We start from the raw sequence: 22,327 nt of genomic DNA on the forward strand, positions 1-22,327 counted from the left end.
TGATGAGGCAATTGCCAGGTAGGGTGTGGGGGTTTGCAGGGGCAAGGAAAAGATGGAGGGAAGGGAATGAGACTTGCAGTGGGGGGGGAAGAGAGAGATAGAGGGAGAGAGAGGGCTGGGGCAGGAGCGAGATATAAGGGTGGAACAAACAGAGAGAATGAGGGGGACTGTCATTGGCATTGCCATCTCCACAAATACAATCTCCCAAAAAACACCTGCCCCCCCCATAGAACTGCCATCATCCTATATCCTCCTATGGTTTTTCCAGCGTTCCTCAGCTCCCTGACCCAAGTTTCATCAGCTCTTCGAACGAGGACAAAGTTAAATGTGGTCCGCTGTGCAAAATATGTACACCCGTTTTAAACTGTCTAAATATATCCAAGGTAGAACATTCAGATTCTATAGAATAATCAGCTAAATTGCACCTGCTTACAAGGTTGTTAGTCAGATTACATTGGAAAGAGCCTTTGAGAGAAGGAGTGTCCATCTGAAGCCATTGTGTAGGATGGAGTTAAAGACTTTCCTAAAATACGTCTCTGCAACTCTCAGCTAAGTTACTCAGCCAGGATCCAGCAGTGTGCCAGAGAGCATGAAGGTGGGTGATGATTAAAATGGCCAAATTGTGAGGATTTTAAGTGAGGCTGGATGGTTTGTCTAGCTTGTGCCAAAATAAACCTCACCATTAAAGACATCTTAAAAGATACCAGTCTGGGAAAGAAAAGGAATGGAAGTAAACCCTTGGGAGCTGATGTAGGGGGGATTGTTCAGCTAATAAAAACACATAATCATAGGTTTAAGAACGCAAACACAATACTGACTTAACAGTGAATGATCTTGGACTATAGGAACGCTGACAAGGGTTGATGCTATGGAAGACAGCTCTATATGACTTACAGGCACTTTTCATTCAAAAAAATGTATTTTAGAACATAGAACATAGAACAGTACAGCACAGAACAGGCCCTTCGGCCCACCATGTTGTGCCGAGCTTTATCTGAAACCAAGATCAAGCTATCCCACTCCCTATCATCCTGGTGTGCTCCATGTGCCTATCCAATAACCGCTTAAATGTTCCTAAAGTGTCTGACTCCACTATCACTGCAGGCAGTCCATTCCACACCCCAACCACTCTCTGCGTAAAGAACCTACCTCTGATATCCTTCCTATATCCCCCACCACGAACCCTATAGTTATGCCCCCTTGTAATAGCTCCATCCACCCGAGGAAATAGTCTTTGAACGTTCACTCTATCTATCCCCTTCATCATTTTATAAACCTCTATTAAGTCTCCCCTCAGCCTCCTCCGCTCCAGAGAGAACAGCCCTCGCTCCCTCAACCTTTCCTCATAAGACCTACCCTCCAAACCAGGCAGCATCCTGGTAAATCTCCTCTGCACTCTTTCCAGCGCTTCCACATCCTTCTTATAGTGAGGTGACCAGAACTGCACACAATATTCCAAATGTGGTCTCACCAAGGTCCTGTACAGTTGCAGCATAACCCCACGGCTCTTAAACTCCAACCCCTTGTTAATAAAAGCTAACACACTATAGACCTTCTTCACAGCTCTATCCACTTGAGTGGCAACCTTTAGAGATCTGTGGATATGGACCCCAAGATCTCTCTGTTCCTCCACAGTCTTCAGAACCCTACCTTTGACCCTGTAATCCACATTTAAATTAGTCCTACCAAAATGAATCATCTCACATTTATCAGGGTTAAACTCCATTTGCCATTTTTCAGCCCAGCTTTGCATCCTATCTATGTCTCTTTGCAGCCTACAACAGCCCTCCACCTCATCCACTACTCCACCAATCTTGGTGTCATCAGCAAATTTACTGATCCACCCTTCAGCCCCCTCCTCTAAGTCATTAATAAAAATCACAAAGAGCAGAGGACCAAGCACTGATCCCTGTGGCACTCCGCTAGCAACCTGCCTCCAATCCGAAAATTTTCCATCCACCACCACCCTCTGTCTTCGATCAGACAGCCAGTTACCTATCCAATCTGCCAACTTTCCCTCTATCCCACACCTCCTCACTTTCATCATAAGCCGACCATGGGGGACCTTATCAAACGCCTTACTAAAATCCATGTATATGACATCAACTGCCCTACCTTCATCAACACACTTAGTTACCTCCTCAAAAAATTCAATCAAATTTGTGAGGCACGACTTGCCCTTTTGAATTTATGAAATGAATGTAGTTTGATTTTAGGATTTTGTGAAGTTTCAGCCAATGACAAAATACAGCAGGGCTTGATGGGGGATGTATAGATAGTGCCTGCATTTCAAGGGACAATGGTTTCAATGAATGTGGTTATGTTATCAGCAGTGGTCGGGAACAAAATGGCTACCAATGCCAATTTGATGAATAAAGCTATACAGCTCCGAGCTGATAACATGTGCGAGGCAGACATAAGGGAATTCTCAGGGTCGGATGAGTGTCACGTGGGTTCAATTTGGTGGGAATCATTCTCACATCTCGATCATCACATCTCACTGTCCAGCGTTCTGTGTTGCTGGGCAACAGAAGGGATGTAACGTCCAACAGAAGGGATGTAACGTCCGTAATTAATGACAAATGAAATCCCATGAGGTCCGTACGTGTATTGTTATTGGCTGGAGTTAATGACAGGATGATTCTTGACTGATTTGTATTAATGTTTACTGGATAATGCGCACCGGAAAGGTGGGCAATATGATTTTCTAACTGTATAAATGTCCTTGCAAGGGCTTTGTACCTGACAGTGATAATGGGCTGCTAACATTCTATACCTTGAGTGCTGGGCTGCCTTGTATTGTTCTCCCATTCGATCGTTTGGTTAAATAAAGTCACGTCTTAAAATCAGTACACTGCATTTCATGAGCCTTTGTATTAGCTTAAATTTAACAATATATAGCCTCGAGAGAAAACCCTCATCAACAGGAGCTAAAAGTCACTTTGCATTGGCTCTGTGAAAATGGAATAATTACTTAAGGGACAGTGTAAATTAACCAGCTGAACTGGGATTTCGGTTGTGTTCAATCTAAAAGGGGAAAATTCTATTCTATAGTTTGAAGTAGAAGTTGTCTACAAAAATAGTGTTTAGTCAAACGATAATGTTTTTAGTCTGTTGTAGTAAAAGTCTTAAAACATAAAATGTTCTCGTGTCATCCTTTTCAGCTATCAACTGGAAGTTCAAATTTATTTTCTTTAAAGTCATTGCTCTGTACGGAGATAGTGATATAACTCCAATCACTATTTGTTGTCAGGGTCTAGCTAATTTACAATAAACAGGTTAATGCCTGAAGTTAGGCAGAAAATAGTGAAGACAGATTCACATTTGTACCTGAACCAAATCCATTAAAACAACATAACTCCACTTCCCTACCAGCAAACTCACGATCTCAGATCAGATTACAGGATTTTAGTAAAGATGTTCCATACCACATTCCCATTAACATTGTTCTCATCGCTGCCGATTGCATTCTCGTCAGGCACCAATCCTTCAGGATCAATCATCCCAGAACCTGTTCACAATATAGTTAGTTACTCTGATGATATGTACATTGGATGATGAACATCATTAATTATGTGAAAGAAAAAGCTGTGAAACAGATTAAAATTGACTGCTGTGAATTTCTAAATTAAAGCTCAAGATACAAGGAGTCTGACGTAACCCTCGCCTCAGTTGCTGTCTGTCACCTTTGGAGCTACCAAAGGTCCAGGCATATTGGGAAAAATGTGCTCTCAATGTTATGCTGTATGCTGAAGCCTCTTAAGTTATTGAGACATCTGTCTGATATGGAGCACAGTGCCCCCAAAGAAACAAACTGTAGTTACCCATGTCCAGAGCCAAGCTGCCAAGGCCAAAGCTTAGGGCAACGTACCGGTGCTGAAACTTAACCAAATGGTGCAGTTCCTTAAGTTTCCACCACTTGTTCAGCCAGCAGCAACCCACGGGGTCACGAGATATAAGGTTACCCGAGCTAAATAAAAATCTCAGCCCTCTTGGTAGCATTATTGAAGCTGCCTGACTATTCCCGTAGTGTTTTGGAGGACTGCATCCTTCCTGCTTTGTTATCAGTCTGACACAGTGAGCCCACCTGGTTCCAAAATTCCAGCACTTACAATGTCATCTTACGCCTACTCGAAAAGAACAGACCCCATCTACAATTTACAATTAATTAACGACTGTACTGGTCACAACATTAGCACTTTGACAAAAATGTACACATATACTTGTGATTATTGCAACCTGGGGCTCACAGGGCAAGGATCAGAACTATGAGGCTCCTCCTCAAGCACCGATTTCGCATTCAAGCCACAGAGCTGTGAGAAATGAACGAGTGTTAACTAATTCAATATCAGCATTGACATTCCAAAAGCATTAGTGAAGTGTGAAATCTGGGGATCAGGATAAAGGATAGGAGAATTAGGACCGAGCGCATTACAGTGGTCAGCTGCCTGAGCCTAACATTTGGCTCATGTTGTAATTCTCCTGTAAACAGTCCACAACTGAGCTCACCTAAAAGGAATGCAGGCTTCTAATCTGAAAGCAAAAGCAATAAAGCTTTATTGCTGAAGCAGGTGCCTTTGGGTTTGCGAAATCAACTGAAGGCAGCGGCCAATTTCATCCAACTTTCCAAAGTTCAGGACAATAGAAACATTCCAAGTAAACTTCAGACAAGTGACAACTAAACAGCGTAAACTAGGATGGCATGCAGGTCAGTGAAGCCTCGGAGTGGAACAAAACTACTGTTCTCAGCAACAACAAATACATGATATGCAATTGATTGGGATGGGGAAGGCAAGTGGAAGAACAGGCTGAGGAGGAAGAATGAGTGTGAGAAGTGAGGCCTGGGACAGTTTTAAACCAACCTTTCTTAATTGCTGGCCACGAGTCCGGCACTGTGCCTGGCAGCGAAGAAGTCAAGAGAAATCGAAGAATGAAAAGACCAAGAAACAAAGAATGGGACAGACAGAATTCCTAATTTACATTTGTAAATAAGTGTGATTTTGAAATAAGTCCAAATATTTGTGTATTAGAGTCCCACCTATGTCAAACAGTAGGTATCAATGGCTTTATTAGTGCGAACCCTCGCTTTTTGCATGTTCAGAGTTGCAAGTAACTGAGTCACAGAAACAAAGGTGCCAAACTTCTAGTCCATGTTAATCACAGCAACACTGCTTAAGGGCAACAACTGGGAGGGGAAATGAATTGGGATAGTTGCTTACAACCATTGGTTGAATTGGTCCACATTCTGCTTGAATTCAAGTGGCACAGTGCTTAGCACTGCTGCCTCTCAGCGCCAGGGACCCAGGTTCAATTCCAGCCTTGGGTGACTGTGTGGAGTTAGCACGCTCTCCCCATGTCTGTGTCCTCCAGCTGGTCTGGTTCCTCCCACAGTCCAAAGATGTTAGGTGGATTGGCCATGTTAAACTGCCCCTTAGTGTTCAAAGATCTGTAGGTTAAGGCGAATTAGTCATGGTATGGGGATAGGGCAGTGGAGTGGGCCTAGGTAGGATGCTTTCTCAGAGAGTCTGTGCAGACTCGATGGGCTGAATGGCCTCATTCTGCACTGTAGGAGTTCTGTAAGAGAACAAGTTTTAAAATATTGGTCCTTGTTAACTTGGTCTTGAATTATAGAAGGATCAGAAGAAAAACTCAATTACTGGAAAACGCACTATATTCTGAGATTCAGAGGTGCATGTTTGTAAAATAGACTGGAAGGACATTAGAAGAACATCTAACCTGATTGAGTTGCTTCAAACTGACACACAGAGCCTAAAAATGGAAATGTGCTCCAGCTATAAGCACCAATAACCCCAGACATTGTGAACAAAATAATATTAAAAAAAACTTCATAAACATGCAAAAGGTTCCTTTCACTGAAATATTTTTTCCTCAAATTTAGTAGAGTCAGAAGTGAGAAGCATTCATATCTCAGTTCGTTCACTGAAACTCCAGAAGTATATGAGAAGCATTTGGGCATATAGGTCAAATATAAAATCTGACTAGCACTTTGGTTTAAGACCAAACTTTATATAACAACAGTATGACATTTGCATTTTTACCACATGTCATTCTATCACCCATAGAAACTGGGTTAAAGCGACCCAAACTCATTTCAATTTAGACTTTTGAAGCTCACCGAGAATTTAATTCCATCTGAAGACAAAGTCCAAACTGAAGACCTGGATTTGCAGTATGCCACACTATATCATTGTAATTTCAGCCCATTTGTTAATTTGTACCTATACAGACAGGTGGACTACTGCAGTGAGAAGGCAGCCTTCGTTGAAACCTACCGCACTTGGGGAACTTGTTGATGCTGACAAATTGTACCAAAGTTCATTCACAAAAAGTACCAACTACAGTCTCAGAAAGGGAGTCAGTCTTAGCATTTCCTGCTTTTTATGAAATATGCTTTCACCTTAGGAAGCTGCACAAACAGAAACTGTAGATCTGAAGACAATAGAGCCCAATGCCAAACTATCCTTGGGAGAGTGTTTTTCGGAATGGCCCCTGGTGCCATTGCTCTTTACTGGCAGATTTTAAGGACCACAAAATTATAGCCATACAGCAGTATTTGCAATTTGGAAAGGATTCCTATAATTCTGAAACAAAATAATGACTGGGGTGATGCATTGGCTGGAGAGAAATAGAAGTATTCCCCAAGATTAAGACTTTATTAAGGAAAACGGCAGAGATTTAATCTAAAAATTAGATTCATTTTGATTAATTAAAATAAATTGATATCAATGCTCTCATTCACCTTTTTATGTTCCTTACTACACTACATACAGTATAGGAATTTAGGAATGAATTAAACTGATCTGTTTTATAAACAATCTAAAGCTTCTTTGTAATTTGAAAATTGATCGCAACATTGGCACAATCACTGCAGGGGAAGGGGTGAAAATGGGGCACATGTTAACCAGCCAAATTTATGTACATACATCTCCCTTCCCATTCCTGATCACCCCTAGCCTCCCTCTCTCTCACTATTACCATAGTATCATGGCAATCCTGATCTAAACCATGGAGTGCATGTTGGGATGGGATTGATGAGCTCACCTTTGAAAGTTCTTGACCTTATCTTGAAAAATCTCTCTTGCAAGGGGAAATTTCTTCATGTATGATTTATCCTGAATAATCAATCTTTTAACTATTGCATTGAATAACCAAATCAATTTTACATCCTTTGTTCCAAGCGCACATACCTTCTACATCAGTGATAGCCGGCATGGTCTTAACCTGAATCGGCCGGAATGGTTTGCCATCAACAAATGGTGCCTCGATGGAATCAAAAGCAGTTTGGCTTTCAGAGCTGGAAGCAAGTTGATCCATACCAAAGTGTTGCTCCTGCAGTAGCTCATCTAGGAAGAGTGCATTTCACATTGTCACATTTTGCTGGGATGAAGCCAACAAAACAAATTGATCTACAAAAATCCAACCACTGATGAATTACATACAAGCTGAAAATAACCAGGTTAATCAGATTCAGAGGCCTGTCAAATTTCAGCATATTTTTCTCTGGCTGTCTAGATTACAAAGTATTTACACGCGGTATGAATTAGGAGTCGGCCATTTGGCCCCTCAAGCCTGCTCCACCATTTGATTAGATCATGGCTGCTCTGATTGTGGCTTCATTTCTCTGTTCCTATTTACCCTGCATAACCTTTGACTCCCCTGTTAATCAAGAATCTGACTCAAACTTCAAAGTGTTCATTGACCCTGCCCTAGATGCTCCCTGTGGGAGAGAATTCCACAGATTAATGACCTTCAGAAAAAAAATTCTCCCCATCTCTGTCCTAAACGGGAGACCCCCCCCCCTTTTTTAAAAAAAGTGATGTTCCCTCATTCTTGTATTGCTGAGACAGCCCAAGTTGTCTTCTCCATCCGTTCCTGGGCAGCAAGGAGGACATGTTGCTCACTTGCAGCTCTCTGCCCTGGAATTCAATGGCTGCATGGTGACGGCACTGGACCAGTTACCTGCTCAATTATCTTTGTTTACTATGAGCAAGCACTTATGAATTCATTTGGGAACTCGCTACATGGGGAAAAGTTATACATTAGAAAACGCTAAATTATTCTGTGACATCCAGAATATTCCAAAAGGTGTCCAATGGTTGAGGAGTCTAGAACCAGGGGGCACAATTTCAAAATATGGGGGATGCCACTTTGGACTGAGATGAGGAGAAATTTCTTTACAGGTTGTGAATCTTGATAATTTTTTTACCCAGAGGGCTGTGGATGGTCAGTCATTGTGTTTGTTTAAAGCAGAGATTGATAGATTTTTGATTCACAATAATGTAAAGGGTCATGGAGATAATGGGTGTAAAATGTATGGAAGTGTCTGATCAGCCATGATCATATTAAATGGTGGAACAGGCTCGATGGGCTGAATGGCCTACTCCTGTTCCTATGTTTCTACAAGATTAATAAGTGAGTAGAGAAGGTCAAGTAAATAAAGGCCAGTAAATAAACAGCATATTGTTCAGTGATTAGTGGATATAATTCAATGCAAGGAGTCATTTGAACAAGGAAGATAAGCTGAGGGCACAGACAGACACCTGGAATTACGAGATCATAGCTATTATTTAGAAGTGGCTTAAAGAACGAGAGGAATGGCAGCTTGATGTTCCTGGTTATAAATTAGGATCAAAAGAGGGAGAAGGTGAGGGGGGGGGGGGGGGGGGGGGTTGAGGAGAAGGGTGACATGTCAGGGGGATCAAATGAAGTCATAATGGGACGAACAAATGCACAAAAAAGAGGCAACTACACTTTTTGGAATAAATGCTCTCAGAGGGAGACAGAGAAGCAAATAGTTAGGCAAACTGAAAAGTGCAGAAACAAAAGGGGGAATTAATAGCAAGGGATTTACTACCATCGTGTTAAATGGGGGGGGGGGGGAAGCAATGTAAAAAGTACAACATAATTCTTAAAACATATTCAAAAGAATTATTTTAGCCAGAATAACAAGCCCACCAAAAGAAGGGGCAATTTTAGACTGAATTCTATCAAATGAATCTGAGTGGATGGAAGGAGTATCAGTGGGAGAGCATTTTATTGGTAGTAATCATTATTCCAAAAGATTTAGAGCAGTTATCGAAAAGGATAAAGATGGATCAGGCTGAGGCCATTTTTATTAAGCTGTGATGTGATGTGTCAAAAGTGGACTGAATAGCTACTTGAAAGTAAATCAGTGTCTAAGCATTGTGAGACAGTCAAAGAGGAGTTCAAGAAAAATACATTCCCACAAAGAATATTCTCAGATATCAAACAGCATAGAGTAGGATAAGGCAATAAAAAAAGCTTATGTCAGAAGTTAATAACTCAACACTGCAGAAAGCTTGAGGTATCAGAAATATACGGTGACATCACAAAAAGCTGGGCATGAAAGAAAATATTGTCAAGTAAAACCAAGAATAGCCTAAAGATGTTTTATATATATATATATGAAATATTTTATATATATATATATATAAAGAGCAAAAGGATAACTCAGGAGAAAGAGAATAGGCAATTAGAAACCAAAGGAATTGTTGGTGTGTGGAGGCACAAGATGTGGCAGTGGTTCTTAATGGATACTTTGCATCTCTTTTCACAAGAGAGGAGCAAAGCAGGCATTCTTGTCAGGAGTGTAAAATACTGTCTGGGACAAACAATGAGAAAGGAACGATTGTGTTTAGCATCTCTGAAAGTAGGCAACTCACGAATCCCAGAAGAAATGTATCCCAGGCTGCTGAGGGATGAAACAACCATCACTCTTCAATCTTCTTGGATACAGGTGTGATGCCAGAAGAATGGAGGGCAACTAATGATGCACCACTTTTTAAATAGGAAAGCAGGGATAGCCCGAATAAATACAGGCCATCAGCCTAAGCTCAGTGGTGGAAAAATGATTGGAAACAATCCTGACACACATTTCAAATCATCATTTAAAGAGGAACAGTCAGGACAGATTTGTTAAAGGCAGATTGCATCTGACTAAGTTGACTGAATATTTTGAGGAGATAGCAAGGAAGCTTGGTTAGGGTATTGCATTTGATGCAGTTACCCCATGACATTCAATGGCATTACCATCGCTGAAACCGACACCATCAACATCCAGCGGTTACCAATGACCAGAAATTGAACTGGACTAGTCATTTAAGTACTATGGTTACAAGAGCAGGTCAGAGGCGAAGAATCCTGTGGCAAGTAACTCACCTCCTGACTCCCCAAAGACTGTCCACAATCTACAAGGCACAAGTTAGGAGTGGATTGGAATACTTTCCACTTGTCTGGAAGAGTGCAGCTCCAAACACTCAAGAGGCTGCATCCTACCCACAAACATTCACTCCCTCCACCACCAATGCACAGTGGCAGCAGTGTGTCCCATTCTGGAACTCCCTTCCTAACAGCACTGTGGGTGTAACCTCATTATGTGGATTGCTGTGATTCAAGAAGTCAGCTCACCATCACCTTCTCAGGGCAATTAGGGATGGGCAATATTACGCCTGGGTCTTGTTATCATGAGGTAGGTCTTGTTATCATGAGGTAGAACAGGGAACAGTTTATTTTAGGTCTTTACAGCTGCACAGTCCGACTCCCCAAGCTCCATCCTGGAGCGTGCCCCCCAGGGTCACCTGATCCACACTTAAAGGGACGGCACACACCCAAACCTGCATATGTAACAGGCAATAAATGCTGGCCTAGCCAGCAATGTCCACATCATCTAGAAGAATTATATTTAGCAACAGATGAAGCTACATCAGGACTACTTGCTTGGTCCCTCAAGCTCAAGAAGAAGCCAAGATAATGTGCAAAACTGAAGCAAAGCGATTTGGTCAGAGGGTGTTTCTGTGACTTGAAAGCTATTTATAGTGGAGGCTCCACAGGTCTCAGCACGAGGTTCCTTTGCATATAAACCAATAATAATTTAGAGTCAAATATAGAATAGAATATAAAAGCAGGAAAATTACGAGGGAGTTGTATGAAACACTTGTTTGACCGCAGCTAGAGTACGATGTGCTATTCTAGTCACCACGCTATAGGAAGATGTGACTGCATTAGAAAGGATACAGAGGGAACTCAGCAAGATGTTGCCTCGACTGGAGCGTTTCAGCTATGAAGAGAGGCTGGGGTTGTTTTCCTTGGAGCAGAGAAGCTGAGGGGGACCTGATTGAGGTGTGTAAAATTATGAAGGTCATGGATAGGGTAAATAGGAAGAAACTTTTCCCATTAGTAGAGGGGTCAATAACCAGGGGGCATAGATTTAAGGTAAGGGGCAGGATATTTAGAGGGGAGTTGAAGAAAACCTTTTTCATCCAGACGGTGGTGGGAACCTGAAACTCTCTGCCTGAAAGGCGGGAACGCTCGCAACATTTAAAAGATATTTAAATGAACACTTGAAATGCCACAGCTATACAGGGCTATGGACCAAGTGCTAGAAAATGGGATTCAAATAGATAGGCGCTTGATGGCAGTGCAGACACAATGGGCCAAAGGGCCTCTTTCTGTGTAATAAAACTCTATGACTCTAAAAGAATCTAAGTATGAATTAGGAAGCTTTCAGATAATATGAAAATTTGCCATGTGGCTGAGTGTGACAAAGAAAAGCAGTAGACTGCTAAAAGATATCGATGGTCAGGTGGGTAAAATGTGGCAAATGGAATTTATCGTGAGAAATATGAGGTAATGCAATTGAGAAGAACAAATCAGGCAAAAGAACACACAATAAATGCAGGATTTTGAAAAGTATAGGGAACAGTGGGATCCTGGAATCTCTGTCTACAGATTCCTGAAAGGAACAGGTTGAGTATATAAATAGAGCAAAGTGGTGTCCAGAATACTTTCCTTTAATGGCTGAAGTTTAGATTATAAGAACTGGGAGGTTATGCTAAAGATTACACGAAAACACAAGTTGAAAAGAGCTGTCCCACAGACAAGTCAAGAAACATACTCCTTAAATTACACCTTACAGCCAATATCCCAGACACAACCATCACCACTTCCTAATGGCAGGGCAGACTCACCAGAGGTGGCGGCAGTTAGGAGGGAGTTACCCTACGAGTCCTCAACATCCAGACCTTAAAGTCTCATGGTATCAAGCCAAACATGGGCAATGGAATTACCGCCTATCCTCCCTCAACTAATGGATCAGTGTTCTCCATGTGGAAAGCAGCTTGGAAGAAGCACCAAGGGTTGAACAGGCACAGAATGTACCTTGGTTGGGGGATTTCAAACCCATCACCCAGAGTGGCTCAGTAGCACCAAGCTGGCTGAGTCTTGAATGACATAACTGCGAAACTGGGCTTTCAGCAAGTCATAAGGGAATCAACAAGAGGAAAAACCCTTATCCTCACCAAATTAATTGTTTAAAATACATCTGTCCATGACTGTACTGGAAAGAGTGACCATTGCACAGTTCTTGTGGAAATTAAGTCCTGCCTTCAGACTGAAGACACTCTCCATCATGTTGTGTGCCTCTATCACCATACTGGTTGGGAAAATTCGGAACCTATCTAGGAACTCAATTGGGTATCTATGAGGCACCGTGGACCATCCGCAGCAACGGAATTGCATTAAACCATAACCTTATGGCCTGGCATATCTCCACCCTCTCATTACCATCAAGCCAAGAGATCAGCCCTGGTTCCATGAAGAATGCAGGAAAGCATGCCTGAAAATGAAGTGTAAACCTGGTGAGGCGACAATGCAATTCTACTTGCATACCAAACAGCAAAAGCAGCATGTGATAGACAGAGCTAAGTGATTCCAAAACGAAAGCTCTGCAATCCTGCCACATCCAGTTGTGAATGGTGGTGGACAATTAAACAAATAACTGGAGGAAGAGATTCCACTAATATTGCCACTATTTTAAATGTATTTGCTTATGGGATGCGCGTGTTGCTGGCAAGGCCAGCGTTTGTTCCCATCCCGGATTGTTCTTGGGGTGGTGGGCCGCCTTCTAGGACCACTTCAGTACGTCTGACATGGGGACAAATTGCTGTTCGGAAGGAAGTTCCAGAATTTTGATCTAACAACAGTGAAGGAACAGCAATACATTTCCAAGTCAGGATGGTGTGTGACTTGAGAGGAGAACTTGCAGAAGCTGGTTTCCATGCAACTCTAGTCTTTCTAGGTGGTGGAAGTCATAGGTTTGGACGGTCCTGTCTAAGGAGCCTTGGTGAGAGGCTCAGTGCATCTTGTAGATGGTACACAATGCTACTAGTGTGTATTAATGGTGGAGGGAGTTAATGTTTAAGGTGTTGGGTGGGGGGCCAATCAATCAGCTGCTTTGTCCTGGGTGGCTTCAAGATTCTTGAGTGTTATTGGGGCTCCACTCATCCAGCAAAGTGGAGAGCATTCCCCACCGCACTCTGGACTTGTGATATACAGATGGTGGACAGGCAGAGAACTCGGCTGATGAGAGACAAATTGCCTTTGATGTGAACAAATACAATGTAATGAAACTGCAATCAACGTGTGAATTTAAATCAGAAAATTGAAATTGATGAGGCTGTTAAAAAAAGCACAGAGGACAAAGGCAAGCAAGTTACACTAAACTTTACAAATCACTTTCGGCCTCAGCTACAATTCTGGGCAAAACACTTTAGAAAGGCTATCAAGAGCTGAGAGGGCACAGGAGAGATTAGCTACAGTGCTACCAGTGATGAGAGACTTCAGTTATGTAGAAAGATTAGTAGTGTCCTTCAAGCAGAGGTTAGAGGAGATTTAACAAAGAAGTCAAAATTGTGAAGCATTTTGATAGAGTAACAGCGAGCTGCCAAAGGCATAATAATCATTAACCAGCAGTGACAAATTAAAGACTATTTTCAGTGCAGTGAGTTGTGATCATTTGAAATACGCTGCCTTAAGGGTTGTCAAAGCAGACTCAATTCTAACTTTCCGAAAGAAATTAGATAAATAGTTGAAAAGGAAAAATTTGTAGATTGATGATGCTAAACAGATGGCAAATTGACTGGTTCGTAGCTGCTTTAAAGTTGCATGGAAAAACAGAAATAAAGTTGAGAATGTAAACAGATTTAACGAGTGTGTTTGATGAGGTAGACCGATCAGAGTTGGCTTTTGTGTGTTGTGAAGGTTAAATCTTCAGACAGCAGAGGACGTAAAGATTGAAGGGACAATATAGATCAGTGAGCCTAATGTTGGTAATAGGGAAGTTGCTAGAATCATTATCAAGGATTTCATAGCATAGCATTTGGAAAGCAGTGATATAATCAGACAAAGTCCGTATGGATTTACGAAAAGGAAATCATGCTTGACAAATCTACTGGAATTCTTTGAGGATGTAACTAGTAGAGTTGACCAGGGAGAACCAGTGGATGTGGTTTACTCAGACTTTCGGAAAGCTTTCGACAAGGTCTCACATAACAGACTACTATGTAAAATTAAGGTGTAGGGGATTGCAGGTAATTTCTTGACATGGATAGAAAGCTGGTTAGCAGACAGGAAGCAAAGAGTTGGAACAAATGGGTCTTTCCCCGATTGGAAGGCAGTGACCAGTGGGGTACCAAGGTGATCTGTGCTAGGACCCCAACTGTTCACATTATATATGAATTATTTGGAAGAGCGAACTAAATGTATTATCTCCAAATTTGCAGATGATACAAAGATGGGTGGGAGGATGAGCTGTGAGATTGCAGAGATGCTTCAGCGTGATTTGGGCAGGCTGGATGAGTGGGCATATGTATGGCAGATACATTATAACGTGGATAAATGTGAGGTTATCCACTTCAGTAGCAAAAATAGGAAGGCAGATCATTATTTGAATGCGTGTACATTGAGACAGGTGGATACTCAGCGAGACCTTGGTGTCCTCGTACAAAAGTCACTGAAAGTAAGTGCGCAGGTACAGCAGGCAGTAAGTAACAAGGCAAATGGTACGTTGGTCTTCATAGTGAGCGGATTTGAGTACAGGAATAGGGATATCTTCCTGAAATTGTATAGGGCATTGGTGAAGGCACACTTGGAGTATTGTGTGCCGTTTTGGTGTTCTTATCTGAGGAAGGATGTCCTTGCTATAGAGGGAGTACAGCGAAGGTTTACCAGGCTGATTCCTGGGATGGTAGGGCTGTCATATGAGGAGAGACTAAATCAGTTAGGATTATATTTATTGGAGTTTAAAAAAGTGACAGGGTAACTCATAGAAACTTATAAAATTCTAATAGGATTAGACAGGGTAGATTCAGAAAGAATTTTCCCAATGGTAGGGATCAGAGCTTGAGGATAAGTAAAACTTTTTGGACTGAGGTGAAGCGGCACAGTAGCACAATGGTTAGCACTGCTGCCTCAGGTGTATAGGTTAGGAGGATTAGCAGGGTAAATATGAGGGGTTGCAGGGATAGGGCCTGGGTAACATGCTCTGTCGGGACTCGATGGGCCGAATGGCCTCCTTCTGCACTATAGGGATTCTATGATTCTTTGAAATTCCTTCACCCAGAGCGTGGTGAATCTGTGGAATTCACTACCACAGAAAGTATTTGAAGCCACAACATTGTGTGAAAAAAATTAGGTATAGCTCTTGGGGCTAAAGGAATTAAGGGAAGTGGGGTAGGAGGGGGGATCAGGGTATTGAATTTGATGATCAGCCATGATCACAATGATATTTTTATTCATTTGTGGGACATGGGCGTTGCTGGCTGGCCAGCATTTATTGCCCAACCCTAGTTGCCCTTGGGAGGGCAGTTGAGAATCAACCACATTGCTGTGGCTCTGGAGTCACATGTAGGCCAGACATGTAAGGATAGCAGATTTCCTTCCCTAAAGGACGTTAGCGAACCAGGTGTTTTTTCCGACAAGCAACAATGGTTTCATGGTCACCATTAGATTCTTCATTCCAGATATTTTTTTATTGAATTTAAATTCCACCACCTGCCGTGGATTCGAACCCGGGTCCCCAGAACATTAGCTGAGTTTCTGGATTAATAGTCTAGTGATAATACCACGAGGCCATCACCTCCCCCTATGAATGAATGATGGAGCAGGCTTGAAGGGCCAAATGGCCTATTCTTGCTTCTATTTTCTATGTATATTTCTATGTATGTAATGTTTCATAACATTCTTGCTGGCTGCAAGCAGGATTACATTCAATGGAAGTGAAATTAAATCCCATAAATTATACATAAAGACTCGAGCATGCAGGATTCACTGTTGATTAAATGTAGACCATAAACAAAACCTCCGCAACAAGTTTCAGTAACATCCTCAAAAGGTGCCTCGTGATCTGCCAATGAGAAGACGCAATCCAGCTTTATCATGGACCAAAGGAAGCTCTGCCTAACTTCCAGGGCTTTGTCAAGTGTACACTAAGGATATACACCAGCACAGCCATGGGACACAAAAGAAAAACTTACCTTAAGACATGGCTGACAACTGAAGGATTGCAGGTTTACACCTGACAAATAACAATCCGACATGCCTCATCACTGAACACAACAGTATTTATTTATTCCAAGTAGAGTAGGGTTAATCTCCCAAATTATGTCACAGCTCCTCAATTTGGTCTTGGAATCGTTGCCCCATATTCTGAGCTCAGAAACTGGTTAACCCTCTGGCCTGAAACAGACAAATTTCATTCACTGCACAGGGCAGAATGTTTCATTGGCTATTAGGGATAGTTTATGAGCAGTCAGATGGTAAAAGTTGCGAGGCTGCGTCTATCAAAGTGGTGGATTAGTTCCAAGATCAGTGAGGCACCTCTTTGGATTTCAAAAATTCTGAAGATTGCGGCAATAACCATAAGAAACAAATAAGACTGCCAAGTCTAATTCACTAAGCACCTCACTGTGCATTCTGCATCGAGAGAATAATTGCAATATTGGTCGACAGTGTAAGTATTCTCAAATATGAAACACAAACAAATTCTGCAATACTTGCACGCACCAATCTGATCTTGGATTTCCTCAGCAACAAATGGCACCTGGTAAAGCAGAGAGAGGCTCTGGTTCATTCGTTCCTCAATAACATGGAGGTGGGTCACAACCTAGGCACCAGAGACAATCATTTAAAGTATTTTAACACTTGCTTGCATAAGTTAATAATGAAACTCACATGCAATCAACCTCAGCAACAAGATATTTTCATTTTTCTTTCACAATGGTTGGCTCAGAGGGAGCACAGAGAATGGGGAATCATAGAATCATAGAAACCCTACAGTGCAGAAGGAGGCCATTCGGCCCATCGAGTCTGCACCGACCACAATCCCACCCAGGCCCTACCCCCACATATTTTACCCACTAATCCCTCTAACCTACGCATCCCAGGACTCTAAGGGGCAATTTTTTTAACCTGGCCAATCAACCTAACCCGCACATCTTTGGACTGTGGGAGGAAACCGGAGCACCCGGAGGAAACCCACGCAGACACGAGGAGAATGTGCAAACTCCACACAGACAGTGACCCGAGCCGGGAATCGAACCTGGGACCCTGGAGCTGTGAAGCAGCAGTGCTAACCACTGTGCTACCGTGCCGCCATAAATACATCATCTAGGACAAAGAGCGACTGTAATACCTGCTGCACTGAAGATGCCATTCTTCAGATGAAATGTCAAATCAAAAGCGTCTGCTAATTCTGGTTGGTGAGCTAATTGAAGGATAATGGGGATATTTCCAGTGTTGTAGCTAATCCTGCTCTTAAAAACACCCAACTACATTTGTCTGATTGATGTGTGCCCTATCTTGCTGAACTACTACTTCATTCTCCCAGAGAACAGTTAATGCATCTCAAAGTAATTTATTGATTGAAGTGCTTCGAGATATCTTCCGAGGCATAACATACTGCCCTGAAGTTCCCATTTATCCACTACATGAATCCCAATTCTATATTCCCAGGGATTTTAAAATTAACTTTGTTCAACTGTGGAGTTATTATTTTATTGTATTTTACTGGAAAATCTGAAAACTATCCAGAGTCAGTAACTACTTGCATTTGAGGCCTATGTCTGAGGAGCATGTTAGAAATGAACAGAGCAGGAGGCTCCCTTGGATAACAAGGGCAATGAAGTTTGTTTCACAACATTTCACTCACTTGAGATTTCATCTGTGCTGCTTTCTCTGGATCTACAGCCATGACATGCTGGTAATGTCGAAGAGTGTGCTGCCGATCCTTCTGCTCTGCACGGATGTAGCGTTTCAGGGCCTGAAGGATACGGTGAGGCTGCAGAGGAAATTATTCATCAAAGGCATCAGTGTCAGTCAGAAGGCAAGGTTGAAACACAGCATTTAACTTGCATTTTAATTCACTACCACTTTTTCAGGAACTTAAGAATTTCTCTATTTCTCTCCAACAGGATTGCCATTTGCTTCTTTTACCTTGCTCACCTTGCGCTGATCTAGCACAGTCCCTATCATTGGGATCTGATCAATCAAATGTCAGCTCACATCCTGTGCAGTAGCAAGCTCCATCTCCAATCTTCTGTCTGAGAACCTGCTCAGTATCATATTCTAGCCTCTTTTTTAACCACGTGAACTCCTGTTGTGCTCAAACTGCTCATGGCCTGAGTCCGACATCAATCTTCATTTCTTTTGCTACTCTTGTTTTTAAGGGAATGCCAGGGACTGAGGTACAAATGAGTGGAAATAATGGGAAGACGATGATAATGCATTCAAAAAGGAGGCAAACTGATAATGAAATTAATAAAAATAAAGCAAAAAGGTTGTGGCAAAGATAAAGTGAAAGCAGGGGTTTTTTTTCTCCAGCATTTATTGCCCATCCCTAACTTCAGAGGGCATATATCAACGGGGATGAAGTGGAAATGGTCGAGAGCTTCAGGTTTCTAGGTGTCCAGATCACCAACAATCTGTCCTGGTCCCTCCGCACTGACGCTATAGTTAAGAAAGCCCACCAACGCCTCTACTTTCTCAGTAGGCTAAGGAAATTTGGCATATCCGTTACGACTCCCACCAACTTTTACAGGTGCACCATAGAAAGCATTCTTTCTGGTTGCATCACAGCTTGGTATGGCTCCTGCTCTGCCCAAGACCGCAAGAAATTACAAAGAGTCGTGAGCGTAGCCCAATCCATCACGCAAATCAGCCTCCCATCCACTGACTCTGTCTACACTTCCCGCTGCCTCGGCAAAGCAGCCAGCATAATCTAGGACCCCACGCACCCCAGACATTTTCGCTTCCGCCTTGTTTCGCAGGAAAAAGATACAAAAGTCTGAGGTCACGTACCAACCGACTCAAGAACAGCTTCTTCCCTGCTGCCATCAGACTTTTGAATGGACCTACCTTGTATTAAGTTGATCTTTCTCTACACTTTAGCTATGATTGTAACACTACGTTCTGCATTCTCTCCTTTCCTTCTCTATGCATGGTATGTTATGTCTGTATAGCGCACAAGAAACAATACTTTTCACTGTCAATGAATTCTATGATTAAATCTATGTGACAATAATAAATATCAAAATTTAATCGACAATGGTTTCATGGTCATCATTAGACTTTTAATTCCAGATTTTTTATTGAATTCAAATTTCATCATCTGCCGAGGTGGTGATTTGAACCCGGGTCCCCGGATCTTGCCCTGGGGGTCTCTGGATTACTAGTCCAGTGATAATACCATTACACCATTTCCTTCCTGGTCAGCAAACAGACACAATTTGCACTTGGGGAAGCTGAGAAATTGGGAGCTGCAGCAACGTTCAACATATCATGATGGCCACCAACTGCCTGAATGCGCAAGAATGGCACAACGTCCCAGCCTGCAGTGCCAAGACCTAGCACTGTGCATTACTGACATGCTAGGTATATACAAATGTAGGTGCCGCAAAACATGTCAGTCAGAAAAATGGCCCAAGATCTTTACCATGGCTAGTGGTATGAAGAAATACTCTGACTCAGCAGAGGGACTTGGAAATGGTGCTACCTGAAAGGGAACACAGGAAGTGCTCCAATGTATAGTATCTGTCTTTTTACATTTCATTTGTGACCACTGAAGTCAGACATTTAAAAACTGGACATTACTGTTGAAACTGCCTGATATTTTACAGTCACAGTATTAATTGTGGCTGTTTCCCTGAGTGACACCAAATTCTGGCAATCAATTCTGTCTATTGCAGGCCCATTTGACTGGAGGAATAGATCAAAATCCCGAACAGTTTGCCTGAAGGAGCATGCATTAACTATAACATAATTTAGAGATGGAAAATGTTACTATTGCTCCCCTGGGAGCAGGAATGCAGGTAAGATGTTTATCTCACTTTCAAAACACGGTTTATTATCCCTCAGAAGCCTTGGACAGGAACTCTCAATAAATACATGAAACAATCCAGTAATGTATTGTAATTAGCAAAATACTGCAGATGCTGGAATCTGCAACGAGAACAGAGGATGTTGGAAAAACTCAGGAGTCTGGCAGCATCTGGAGGTCATGATGTGGAGATGCCGGCGTTGGACTGGGGTGAACACAGCAAGAGTTTTAACAACACCAGGTTAAAGTCCAACAGGTTTATTTGGTAGCAAATGCCATTAGCTTTCGGAGGGCTGCTTCTTCGTCAGATGGAGTGGAAATCTGCAGATTTCCACTCCATCTGACGAAGGAGCAGTGCTCCAAAAGCTAATGGTATTTGCTACCAAATAAACTGGTTGGACTTTAACCTGGTGTTGTTGAAACTCTTACAGCATCTGGAGGGACAGAAAACAAGAGTTAGCGTTTCGAGTCTGCTTGACTCTTCATCGGAACTAAAGAGAGGGAGAATGTGTTAGATATTCAAGTGTAGCTGTGAGAGATTGCAACAAGATATAGCAACTTTAAGAACAAGACAGATAGCCTGATGTGTGTGTGTCTGTCTGGGTGGGGGGAGTTGTGGATTTTTGCATTGAGAGAATACATGTATAAGATATGTTAAAAGAGGGCTTAAGATGGAGCAAAGTCACAGTCTAAAGTTGTTGAACTTATTCAGTTTATTGTGGTTACCCAGCCTCACTGGTTTATGTTATTCCAGGTTTGATCAGGTTTGTGTGTAGGAAAGGGAGAGGTTTATTGACCTCACTCCTGTCCTCAAGTCTCTGCTCCAAATTCCATCAACAATTGAAAGCAATGGTTACTCACACGTGGTGGATCTTGCTGTAATGCAGATAGGTAGTTCTCCAAAGCAACACGACGACGATCGTTTAGCAAGGCCTCAACACGTGCAAGATGAGTCTCAACCAGCTGCAGCTTTTCAGTGGCTGCCTCTTCCTCCAGAGCCTCAACCATGTTCTGGAAATGCTGAGCAACAAGAAAGGGTTGTCAGCATATTGCACTGCAGATCCCATTAGTATCAAAGAATCTATTCACTTCTATACAAAGTAGTATTCAGGGACAACCATTCAATATAAAAACAAAACGCAATAAAGAACTGGACAGCACGCAGGAAAGAACAGATACTTAATAATTAAATGTTTGTGTCAGCTATGGATCAATGAGCAACACTCACATCCAAGATAAAAGATTCTGGTTTCAATTCCCATAACAGAGAATTCAGTACATAATCCAAGCTAACAATCCAGTTCTGAAGGAGTGCTGCACCGTTAGAAGGTGATGGCTTTCAAATGAAATGTTAAAGCAGGGCTCCATCTGCACTCTCAGGTGGATGCAAGATATCATGGCACTATTTCAAAGAGCGGGGAGATCTCTCCTGGCTATTATTTATCCTTCAATCAAAATGATTAAACCAGATGATCTGGACCTTGCATCATTTCAGTTTATGGAACAATGCTGTGCACAAAGTAGCTATCACGTTGGGCGGGGATCCTGGATTCAGGATTCAATCCTGGACCGGGGAGCGGCGCGGGCTTGGAGGGCCGAAGGGCCTGTTCCTGTGCTGTATTGTTCTTTGTTCTTTGTTCACGTTTCTTATGCACAACAGTGACTTACAGATCAAAGAACTTGATTAACTTTAAAGTGATTTGGGACATGAAATATTCTACATAAATGTGTTGCTGATTCCTCAGAGATTTGATGGGCTGAATGAGGATAAGACAGTGGTTGGCATGGATGCCTCATAGTGGCAGGGGCTGGATTTAATTCCCGGCTTGGGTGACTGTGCGGAGTCTGCACCTTCTCCCCGTGTCTGTGTGGGTTTCCTCTAGGTGCTCCGATTTCCTCACACAGTCCGAAAGATATGCTGGTTAGGTGGATTAGCCATGCTAAACTTTCCCTCAGTGTACCCGAACAGGCGCTGGAGTGTGGCGACTAGAGGATTTTCACAGTAACTTCATTGCGGTGTTAATGTAAGCCAACTTGTGACACTAATAAATAAACTTTAGACACTTCTCTGATAACTATTTTTTCTCCTCTTTCTGATTCCCTCCACCTTCTGACAGATGTTTCCTCTGACAGTTG

The 22,327-nt window shown here is 42.3% G+C and overlaps 1 protein-coding gene across 4 annotated transcripts in view; it reads right to left on the minus strand.

The window, feature by feature from the left end:
• The window catches only part of aplp2 (amyloid beta (A4) precursor-like protein 2), a 193,430-nt gene that overhangs the window by 12,140 nt on the left and 158,963 nt on the right, over nucleotides 1-22,327 (minus strand). For all 4 annotated transcript variants that reach the window (XM_078205111.1, XM_078205109.1, XM_078205112.1 and 1 more), the window contains 5 exons: nucleotides 21,053-21,211; nucleotides 18,026-18,154; nucleotides 16,882-16,981; nucleotides 7,209-7,364; nucleotides 3,429-3,511 (listed from right to left, as the gene is read on the minus strand). In XM_078205111.1, coding sequence (XP_078061237.1) covers nucleotides 3,429-3,511; nucleotides 7,209-7,364; nucleotides 16,882-16,981; nucleotides 18,026-18,154; nucleotides 21,053-21,211 — 627 coding nt within the window. The remainder of the gene's footprint in view (nucleotides 1-3,428; nucleotides 3,512-7,208; nucleotides 7,365-16,881; nucleotides 16,982-18,025; nucleotides 18,155-21,052; nucleotides 21,212-22,327) is intronic.

Source organism: Mustelus asterias, unplaced genomic scaffold (genome assembly GCF_964213995.1).
Source record: "Mustelus asterias unplaced genomic scaffold, sMusAst1.hap1.1 HAP1_SCAFFOLD_564, whole genome shotgun sequence".
NCBI classification, from domain to species: Eukaryota; Metazoa; Chordata; class Chondrichthyes; order Carcharhiniformes; family Triakidae; genus Mustelus; species Mustelus asterias.